Source organism: Cnephaeus nilssonii, assembly GCF_951640355.1.
Source record: "Cnephaeus nilssonii genome assembly, chromosome: 21".
Taxonomy (NCBI): Eukaryota; Metazoa; Chordata; class Mammalia; order Chiroptera; family Vespertilionidae; genus Cnephaeus; species Cnephaeus nilssonii.
In genome coordinates this window covers 29,759,383-29,770,976 of record NC_137092.1, presented here as the reverse complement: position 1 = coordinate 29,770,976, position 11,594 = coordinate 29,759,383, and the positions used below count along the sequence as shown (strand labels likewise).

General features: G+C 39.1%; 1 protein-coding gene across 1 annotated transcript in view; it reads left to right on the top strand.

Moving 5' to 3' along the window:
• The first annotated feature begins 256 nt into the window (after positions 1-256).
• Positions 257-11,594, top strand: part of PPP2R5A (protein phosphatase 2 regulatory subunit B'alpha) — a 78,640-nt gene continuing 67,302 nt past the window's right edge. The window contains exon 1 of the mRNA XM_079761919.1: positions 257-1,144. Within this exon, the coding sequence (XP_079618045.1) occupies positions 955-1,144 (190 nt within the window). The 5' untranslated portion in view covers positions 257-954. The remainder of the gene's footprint in view (positions 1,145-11,594) is intronic.

Sequence of the window (11,594 nt, the reverse complement as noted above, 5' to 3'; positions counted from 1 at the left end):
AACCTCTCCGCTGGAGACACCTTTCCAGGACGCCACGCCTCACCGCGTTACTGCCGCTGAGCCCTGCAATTGGCTGAGGGAGCTGGCATGCTTTCCCACCCACAACTCCCTCCCAAGTATTGCGAGGCTGGCGGGACCCCGCGGAAGTTGTCAATCTCCGCCCTTCCCCACCCCTCGCGAGGCCCCGCCCCCGGGCCTCACGCCCCGGCGCGCGCACACGCACACACACTCCCCCCCCCCGCCCCGTTGCGCGTCCCCACCGCCTTCTCAAGTTGTAGCGGACGCTCGCTGGGGGTTCTGCGTGGGCGGCGGAAGGGCGCGTGGGGGAGGGAGCTCAGACGGCTCCGCACCCTGAGGAGCGAGCTCTAGTGTGCTCGCCCAGAGCCCGGGCGGCGGGTTACCGCCACGGGAGATGAGGGGACCGCGCTGACAGGGAAGAGCGGGCACCGCGGCAGAGGCTCGGAAGGGACCCGCGATGGCAGCGCCTCGGGAGGAGATTCCAAGGAAGGCGGGTTGCTCTGGCAGCGGCCGCTGAGGTGCTGCTGGCCGGCTGGCCGGCGACCCGGACTGAAGGGACGAGAGGCGCGCTCCGCGTCCGCGCCCCTGCTCCGTCGCCTCGGCGGTCTAAACTTCAGGCTCCCTTCCACCCGCCCTCCGCGCCCGGAGTCAACAACTTCTCGGCCCCCCTGCGCCCCCGCCCTTGCCTCCGTCGGCCCCGGGAGCCCGCCGCGCGGCGGGGGACCAGGAACCTCCGGCCCTGAGATGCGCTCGTGAGGCGTTGGCGGGCGGCGAGGAGAAGAAGCTCGGCGGCGCCCGGGAGCGGGAAGACGGTGTGGCCGGGGGCACGGGGCGGAGGGGCGCGACCGCTCCGCGCCTCGCCCCCGCCTCCTCCTCCTGCCGCTGTCCGTTCCGTGCAAGCAGCCGCCGGAGCTGGCAAGCGCCTGGGCCGCGGAGATGTCGGCGTCGTCGCCGCCGGCGGCGGCGGCGGGGGCTGCCAGTGCCGCCATCTCGGCCTCGGAGAAAGTGGACGGCTTCACCCGGAAATCGGTGCGCAAGGCGCTGAGGCAGAAGCGCTCCCAGGGCTCGTCGCAGTTCCGCAGCCAGGGCAGCCCCGTGGAGCTGCAGCCCCTGCCCCAACTCAAAGGTAAGTTTGCAGGGGGCGCCCGCAGAGCCATTTCCTTCTGGGGCTCTTGCTGCCCAGCTGGAGGCGGGTGGTGCCAGTCGCGTTCCCCCACGGTGCCTTGGCGCCCCCTTCCCCCCTCCGATTCCAACAGGTTTGCTGTGAAGAGTTGCCTTTTTTTCCTCCCCGATTCCCCTTAACTCTTCCCATCTGAGAGGAGCAGGCTAACCTTCCCCACCTGCGCGCTCGCTCACCTGCCCTCGTTATTGGAACTCGCCCAGTGCGTCCCGAGAGGTGGTCTTGCCTCTTCCCCAGGCTTGCCTTTCCCCCCCGTTTGCTTTTTAGACAACCTGTCTAACCTTCCGACCTTCACTCTCCCGAGACCCACCACCTCTTTTCGGACAGTGGTTCGTCTCTACGTACCCACCCCTCTCCCAATTCCCTCCCATTGAAATTGTTCCTACGAGTCTTACAGACCCGGAATCCTAATGGAAACAAAAGTTACCTGGCCTTGAGATACACTGAGAACGAAAAAGCCTAAAATGTCTATCTGAGCGGTATAGTGTCTTATTAACTGGGTCGTTAGGTTTCAATGTTATATCTTTTGGCCCAAAGACAGGAAAGACTTAAAATACTTTTGAGACGTTGTACACGGTCAACGTGGAGACGGATAAAGGAGTAAGTTTAGTGTTGCTTTGCAGTGGAATGGGAACTTGGTTCGCTGAGCAGTGATTCCCATGGACTTGGTCGGTTTGTACAGTAACTCAAATTGGTATCCTTGCCTAATGCCTCGCAGGAGAACTTGGCTCACTTTCCCCACTTAGGTTTAGAGGATGTTTAATAAATTTGTTTCCCGGTGTTCTAGTTGAATCTTCGTGGATTAATGTCTTCGTTTTTAAGAGATCGAAATCATCGTAGAACAAGATGATAATGCTCCTAGTTGAAACAATTTTTCGACGAAAGAAACCTGATAGAAATCTAGATCATCTGTTTTGCAAGGCCAGGAAATGAAAGGTTTATACTAAAATAGATAAATGTTCAGCAGATTTTTCAATCCATTTATCCTCTTCAAGGCCAATCTGGTTCTGATTTGCCTTTCGGCCTATGAATCCAGCCTTAGTTTGGCTAGGAGTCTAAAGAAAACCCCAGATCAAATCACAGTTGACCTACATACAATAGCTCTGGAACCCCATTCAGACCGTACATGGCCCTGCTTCTAAGTCAAGAGCATCCCACAGCCAGAATCAAACTGGCTTTTAAAAGAAGGTTTTATTTAAGATATGTGTAGCCTGTGCTATTGCATTTATAACTTGCTTTTTAGCATACAAAAATTGTTAACATTTATATATTGTAGTCAATTGATAAACCACAAGGTAGGCATTACCAAGACTTAAATTCTTGAGTGATGTCATAGCTATAAAAGAATTATCATCTTACCTATTATGGATTGCTATTCATGGATTTTAAATCTTAAACTTAATTACAATATCATAGTTTTATATTACTTTACAGTTTGAAGGTTTAGTGCTAGTGTTTTTCTTTCATACATATTTAATTTGCTTTTTAGTAAGGTATTGTAGTTCTTTAGTATTCTTACTGGTATAATATTTACTTTTACTTAATACAAATAATTGAATATTAAACATGGTTGGTTCAAGCCATGAGATGCAGCTTTAATACATTTTGTTTTTTAAATGGCAAAAATATGCAGTCAGTCATCTAAGTTATATGGCATATAGTTCAAGAAGTTGAAGGTGCCATTGAATGTTTTATTTATAGTATTTTGGTCACAGCTAGAGAAAAAAAAGAGGAGTGGAACTTTAGATTATTTCTATATATTTTGCAAGAAAATATAATTTATGCAAATTTGATTGAGGGAAATTAAGATCCTTACTTGGATTACCTCTAATAGGAAAAACTACTTTTACTCCAGATGCCAAAATGCTTGAAAAGTGATTAAAAAAAAATGCAATTGCTTCACTTGGTACTTTGGCAGTGTACTTGATACCACAGCGTTCTGTGCTTTTTCTGAAAGTAGTAGTTTTTTCCATTTGTGGCCTTAACAAAAACCAGTGGAAAGCCCTTCAGTATGTGTATGAAAGAGAATTTTTCTTCTGCTCTGAAATATTAGCTCAGATATCTGTAGGCATCCAAGATTTTTCTAGTGTTTTTACCTGCTTGTGTTAACACTTTGTCCACATGGATCTAAACTGGAAAAGTGCCTGCTATTTTCCTCAAAACATACTAAAGTTAAGAATTAACAAAATAAGACAGCTTTTTCATCTGTAAGAAGTTTATTTTTGCAAAATCATTTAGTAAGTGGGTTGCAAGTTTTTAATGTTGAAAATGGTCAGAATAAATTTTCTGTTTTGCTATAGAAAGTATTTAATAGTCCCACCGGCATGGCTCAGTGGTTGAGCATTGACCTATGAAACAGGAGGTCACGGTTCGATTCCCGGTCAGGGCACGTGCCCAGGTTGTGGGCTTGATCCCCAGTGGTGTGCGAGCAGGAGACAGCCAATCAATGATTCTTTCTCATCATTGATGTTTCTATCTCTCTTCCTCTCACTTCCTCTCTGAAATCAATAAAAAAAAATTTTTTTAAGTATTTAATAAGCCTTGTTAAAAGAATTTTTTAAAAATGAGAAACTGTTATTATGAAACTGTTATTTAAAAATATAAACTGTCTTATATTGTATAACTTAAAATTTTTTTTCAAAACACTTTTTAAGTTTCTTGTTATGTTAATTTTATAAGCACCTCAGAACAAGGTACTAAAAAACAAAAGTAGGAGCATCTTATCAATTTTTTCTGTACTTAAATTTATGGTAGTATAGGACTTTTTTTTCTACCTTAAATTGGTAACCTTTTAACTTCAAAAATAGGTTATTCACAATAGGAAGTTTTTCAGTCTGTTTAACTTTTTTTTTTTTTTTTTTTTTTTTTAGAGAAAGTGGCTTGTTTATTTTTTTATTTTTTATTTATTTCTTGTTAATTCTCACCTGAGGATATTTTTCCATTGATTTTTAGAGTGGAAGGCAGGGGAAAAGACAAAAACATCAATGTGAGAGAGACACATTGATTGGTTGCCTCCTGCAATGCACCCCCTAACCAGGGCCAGGGATCAAGCCTGCAACCTAGGTACATGCCCTTGATCAGAATTGAACCCAGGACCCTTCAGTCCACAGGCCAATGCTCTATCCACTGAGCCAAACCGGCTAGGGCTGTGTAACTATTTTTAAGTCTGAAGGTTTGGTTTGATAATGTAGATGTCTTACATTTATAAAACATGTAGCATTTACAAATTACACTTTCTAAAAAATTATAACTCATAACAAGTGAAACAGTCCAAAGGTGTGTAACTCCTCATCTCTGGTATGCCTTGCTTTTTCCCACCTGTAGTATGACAAGGCACACGCTCAATGTCGTTTTATAAACATTATATTTCATTGGGTCATCCCAGTAACTGTAAGACCAATGTTATTCCCATTTTATCCATGAGAAAATTGAGGTTTAAATAGCTTAGTTTCAGGCCTGTGATTATTTATTTGGATGGTATTGCAACTAACACTGGTATGATTTCAATATTTTTGCTGTTAATCTATTTTGCTGGTAATCTATATGAAAATTTGAAGCAGTATGATAGAACAAGTTGAGTCAATGGGGTCAGTTCTGAGTCACAGTCAGATTTTTAATCTGAGTTGTTTTCCTTATCTGTAAAATGGGGATAATACCTTCAGTCTCTAGGATTATGGGGATTAAGTGAAATAATGTAATTAAAGTGCCTAAAAATAGGCAGTCAAAGAATGTTAGCTTCCATTGGCTTTGATATTTGAAAATCCAGATTAAAAATATTTTTTAAAATGAAGGGTTCACATAAATTGTAAGCTTTCCTAATGTACTTATAGTATGCTTTCATTTATAATCAGTATCAGATACGATTTATGTGAAGTGAACTTGTAACATTTTTCAGCATAAGTGTGGAAGTGGAAGTAGGGTAGAGTTAGACTCTTTAAAATATTGAATGCTGTAGTTAGAAGTTTTTACAAAGCAAAGAAATTGAGTTAACCAGTGAAAGTATATAGATGTGCATTTCTCATAGGAGACAGCCAGTAAATAAACAAAGAACTGAAATGAAGCTGGTTTTGAAATTGAAGTCTCCTTCAGATGAGGTGAAGAACTTCCAAATATCATTCAGATTATTGTTGGTATATTCTTAGAAACTGGTCCCACTGGAATTATGGAGGCCAGTAACAGGTGTTGATTTGAAGTACCTTGCTTATCTTTAGGGGAAAATCATTTTTTTCCCTTGAGTTATGTGGTCTTTTAGGGTAACAGGAACAAGAACACTGACATGATCTGAAGTTTCATAACTATCTGAACTTTTTTGTCAGGGGAAAACACTACTAACTCAACATTTAAGGTTTGTAGATTTTCTCAAAGTTAATAATCATTTCATCAAAACCCAAATCCCTTTTTGTAATCAAATGGCACTAAACAAGAGTTGAAATTCATCAGAGTATGTTAAGAAAATGTTTGTTTACAAAGGGATATAACATTTTAGAACTATTTCCTGGAAGTAATGTCATATTTTTTTCTGGAAGATTTATTTTGTAATTTTTAAAAACTTTTTCGGGATATACAGCACTTCTTAGAGAAATTAATATAGGGTCAATTGCTGGTTTTCACATGAAGACTTTTTTGTCTAATTTAGTGTTTTCAGAATTGCTAGTTAGGGTCAAATTTCTTTTCTCCCAATTTTATTACATCTTCTTATTCTTAATTGAATTTTGGATTATTTTCAAAAATGTCTAATTTAATAAAGTGATAATCCACTAAAATGTATTTACTAAAATAGTGTGATCATTAAGATAGAGCACCACCTGTAAGTAAATACTAGTGGACTTGAGTTGTCTTCCTGCATCATTGATGACTCACAGTTGCTTTGTGCTAGTTGTTTAACTCCTTTGAACGTTAGTTTAATCATTTTTACTGGTAAAAATAAACTTTCCCTTGATAAAATTACAAAGATGAATTAGTCCTTAATGAGTTATTGTCCCTCTTTGGATTATAAAGCTTTATCAACAAGAATAACATATTTGGGAAATAGATTTTTGAGATTTATATTTTAAATATAATTTTCTTAAATTTGTAAAAAGCTGGGGATAGAGACCAGCTCTCTGATTCTCAAACCTGGCTCTACTCTTGGAGAGTTTAAAAAATAGTTCTCCACCCTAGAGAGATTCTAAATTAATTGGTCTAAGGTAGGATTCAGACATTTGTATTTTTAAAAGCTCCTGGGGTGGTTCTAATGTGCAGCCAGGATTGAGAATCACTGGTTTAACATTATCTGCCTATTGGTTTAATTAATTAATTAAGACTTTGTCCTTTTCTTTCTGATATTCATGGCTCATTACCACCTTATTAACATTTCCTGCCCTCATGTTACCTCCTGCTATTTACTTTTCACTCTCTTAACTTTGCTGCCCCCTGTGGCTAATCAGCTGCTCTCCTGAAGGGGATAGTGCTGTCCACGATTCTGGAGTTTTAGGTATGATGAAATGATTCTATTGGATTTTTCTATAGTTATCATAAAACTGGACTATTATAATTTGATACCAAGTGGTCAGTTTTTCTTTCCTTTGTGATTTTTGGAGCTGTGGCTGAGCTGTCAAATAAAAGTGGTAGAGATTTGTCTCATTTTAATCCCATCTTTCAAGGTAATATGATTCCAATGACTTTGGAATGTAAAAATATTTGCTGTATACTCAAAGCATTGTTTGCTTCTTGAAGATTTAGAATTAATATTACTACTACTGTATGTGTTGAATAGCAGGTATTAAATGAACTGTTCTTGAATTTAACTGTTTTTGAGCATGCTTTGTATTCATTTAGCATTAAGAAATGTTTTTCTTGCCCTGGCCACTGTGGCTCAGTTGGTTGGGCATTGTCCTGTGCACTGAGTGGTAGTTGGTTTGATTCCCTGTCAGGGCACGGGCCTGGGTTTCGAGCTCATCGGGCTCCATCCCATCAGGGGCGTGCAGGAGGCAGCCAATCGATATTGCTCTCTAAAATAATTTAAAATGTATTTTTTAAAAACAGGAATGTTTTCCTCCAGAGTGTTTTCACTGTCATCTTAATCTTGACCACAGCTTTTTATTGAAGGTAGGGCAGCAAAAACCTGGAGCCACTTATATTCCATCCATATCCCTGGCCTTTCTGCTAACCAGTTTGAATAATGCCTGCATTTGTTGATTTGCTGTTTTGAGTGAGTATTCCATTGTTAATGTAGTGATATGTTCTCTCTCTAGAATAAGATGGTAAAATTTATGTGAAAGAAGTCATCTGTTTTCACAACCCATTATGTTACAAAGCACTGTGTTCTGTGCATAATAAATTGGTCTTCTAGACAGAATCATTGTTTTGATGAAGGAATTACCTGTTGGTTGTCTTCTGGCCCTCCTCCTTTACCACCTCCACCTCCCTCCCAACCCCACCCTGTTATTGATTGTGCTTCTTTCAGTGATGTTTGATGCTATCTTCCAGCAGATTGGTTCTCTTGTCTTTTGTTTGTTTTAATATATTTGTGCCTAAATCTGGTTCAAGATGTTAAAGTAAATAAATTCTAGGTTTTTAATACTATGATAGAAAATAATAAATGTAGGTTTAAAACAAAGAATTTTTTGCTCTTACATTTTGTGCTTTGCAAATGACTGGTGTTAGTGGCAGGTAGCATTATTGATAGATTTCTTGCTAGGAAAAGTATTGTGTAAGGTTTATGTGGAAAAGTAATAGCTGGGTTGACTCCCAAATGTGGACATGTGTATATAAACATTGAATAAACTTACATAATTAGTTTGTAGTAATTTCTAAATTTGAGATTCAATCTTTATTTGTAAGGATGTCCTTGAAGGAGATAGGAGTAGATTTGAAATATATCATTTTAGTGTATTATTATGTAACAAGGAATCTAAATGCTTTGCTGAAAGAATTTTACATGACAGGCTAGGTTTATGCAAAATAAACTTTACTTGTCTGAGCAGGATATTGACTAATAAGCAGCTTCAAACCTACTTTGTATGCATATCTTTTTGAACTCTTCCTTACAGGAACTTGTTTTGGAGTGAATAATAATAATATGAATTTTCTAAATCCTGCAATTTGAATCACACTTCCAAAAGAAACCTACGATGATTTTTGGGGGGCTAGAGGTAGTTTGCTGAATATGATGGTCTCACATGATTAAATTCAAAGAACATATCTCTAACTTCAGTCCTAAAGGCAAAGGATTTATTGGGAACACACTCCTCCTACTGGAGTGGTGATGCTAATTGCACCTCTATAACCTTACTGGGATGTTATGTCTAGTTGAGTCTTGGAATCACAGAAGTCATTCTAGTTTAACCTGCATTGGGAATTAATTTCACTCTTGTTCTAAATTAATAACTATGTTGTCATTTCATCAGTGAAGCTTTCTTTAAGGTAGGGCAGAAAGTATAGAGTTTTTTCTTAGCTTAGATACTCTTAGATTTTGTTTAATGAACAAACTGTATAGACAATAGCTAAAAAGATGTTAAATGTCTGAAACAACAATTTCTTAATGACTGGGCTTAGAACTTGTAGTTCAAGAATACCAAATCTTAAATATAGGTTCGACGTTAATACATTTTTTTTTTCCTGTTTAATTGGTTCTGGCTTTGTTTCACACTCATTGGTAAAGGTTATTCTAGAATTACAGTTATCATCAGAAGTTGATTATTTGAACTCATTGTTAATGGCATGTCTCTAAATTGATAAAGTGAAAAAGATGAGATAGTTTGTGTTGTAAACTCTGGATTTTGATTTAGCAAAACTGAATGTGTTTTTTTAACATAATGTTTCAAACAGACTTTTCTAGAGATAAACATTTGTTGAAGTCAAAAGTAAAATAAGATATAACTTATGTAAGATTATGTATCTGCTTTTTAAGAAAACATGCACTGCCATTTTTTCTTTTAATTGGCCACAGGAAAAGATTTTGTTTGCTTGCTGAGAAACTAAATACATATTTTGCTTTCAAAATCTAGTACAGAAGTACTTTCTTCTCTTTGGTGTCCATAGTGCATAAAATTTAGGTGAACCATTGAAGAGATTAAAATTTACTAAAGGGAGTAAAATGATGAATATATTTTCTTTTGGAATTAAATGTCTTTAGGAGATTCCAGTTGGGCAATATAGACATGCAAGCAGGCAGTTTAAATTAGTTGATCAGTGTTGTGATACGAGTAAGCAATAAGAGGCCAGGGGAGCATGTGTGGGACCCAACCCAGTTTTGATATATGAGGAGAGAGATCAGGGAAAGCTTCCTGGAGAAAGTGAAAGGTAAACTAAAACCTAAAAGACAGATTTGTTTAGCAGGTCCACTTAAATGACAGTATGTGCAGCCCCACAGGTAAGTGAGCATAGCATATTTGGGGAACTGCCTGCAGTCTCTGTGGCTGTGATAGAGGCTATTATAATAGGAAACTGGCTAGAGAAGAGATTGGAGCAACAATTAGGAGCTAGGTCATAGTCTGATGCCACATATTGCATTTATTCCTGGCAGTAGTATGAGGAGTGTATTGAGAAATGGGAGTATGGAACATTAGTTAGGATGCTGGCACAGTAATCCCGACAAGAGATGAAGGTGGCCTTGCTTACGTGGAGATGGAGTGGTATTATAGGCAGGTCTTGGTGAGAGGGAAGAATCAATGATGACACATTTCCAGCTTAGATAGCTAGAGATAATGATAGCCGTTTTACTTGGGAGGAAAGAATGGTTCCTCTTGGACAGATCCAAATGCTTGTGGGAAACTGAAGTGAAGCTGTCTAGTAGGAAGTTAGATATTCAGGTCTGGAGCTTAAATAGAAAGACCTGTGCTAGAGATAATTTGGGAGTCTTTAGATTAAAGGTGGCATTTGAAGCAATGTAAGTAGAAGCAACTGCCCACAGAAAATGTATAGGATGAGAAGAGGCCAAGGAATACCATCATTTAGATGGACAATCAAAGAAAAAGGCAAGAAAGACAGCTTGAGGTGGAGGCAAAGGAGGACAGGAGAGAGTAGAGACAAAGAAGTCCAGGGAAGAGAATCTTAAAAAATGGGACCCAGGTTAGTAACAGTGAAAAAAGCTGTTGACAAGTCAAATAACTGAAAAGTTTCCCCGGGTTTGGTAGTCTTTAGGCAACATTGGTGACTTGAGAGTCATTTTAGAAAATTGATAGACTTGAAATTCCCATAAGGTGAGGAGTGAATGAAAATTGTGAAAGCCAAGTCAGTAAGTTTGGACATCTTTTTCAGGAAACCTGACAGTTAAAAACACATATATCACTCTAGCTGCCGTATGGAGAATGGATTGTAACAACAATATTTTTAGGAGGAGGATCCATTAGTAGGTTATTATAATAGGCTAGCTGAGACACAATAGGCTTGGGCTGGGGCAGTAGCAGTAGAGATGTAGAAAAGATGTATTTGAGATACATCTTGGATAGGACTTGTTAATGAATTTTATTTTTTGAGATTGGGGAAGGAGACAGAGAAGGAAAGGTATGAATCAAGGATGCTTCCCAGATGTTTTAGTTTAGATCACAGGGTAGATAGGTCTACCACCAATTTAAAGAAAAACACCATTTTGTGTCATGCAATAAATCACAATTTTATAATGATTTATAACTAAGTTTACATATAGACCCAAACTTCGAATTTTGTTGATGAAGAAACTAAAACAGGTTATATTTTTGTGCAAGTCATTTATAGCTCAATATCTTCTCAATTGGTTATTGATTCTTAACTATAATATTAAATTGCAGATGTGTATTGCCTGCACTAAAGCAAAATTAGCACCTGTCTTCTAACAATGCAAAGGATAATATTTGTAATTGAATACCTTACCAACATATACTGATTGCTTTTAGGTCCTGGGCGAGTAGGCCAGTATTGAACTTTAAACCTTTAAAGCCGGAGTGGGGCACCTTTTTTCTGCCAACAGCTATTTGGATATTTATAACGTCATTTGAGGGCTATCCAAAATTACCAACTTAAAAATTAGCCTGCTATATTTGGTCAAACATTTAATTAATTCACCCTAATGCTTGGTAGGGCCAGATCAAATGATTTTTCAGGCCTTATATGACCTGAGTGCCAGATGTTCCCCATCCCTGCTTTAAAGCATGGGATCTTTATTTTTTAAATTCTTTTGATATGAAAAATGTTTTATTGATCTTCTTTGGGGTCTCTCTCTTAGCACTGTTCCTCTCTTTTTAAGTAATGTAAAAATTTTATTGGAGAACATTTGTTTTATGAATGAGTACTAAGAAACAAGATGAAGTGAACTTTTAATCACTCAGAACATTTTTGTCGGAGCTAGATTTGTGATTTGGAGATGCTACTCAGTCTGAATTATAATCTGTAGTTAGTGGTTTTCAGGAATTATTATGAAATATGAAGAATTGATTAG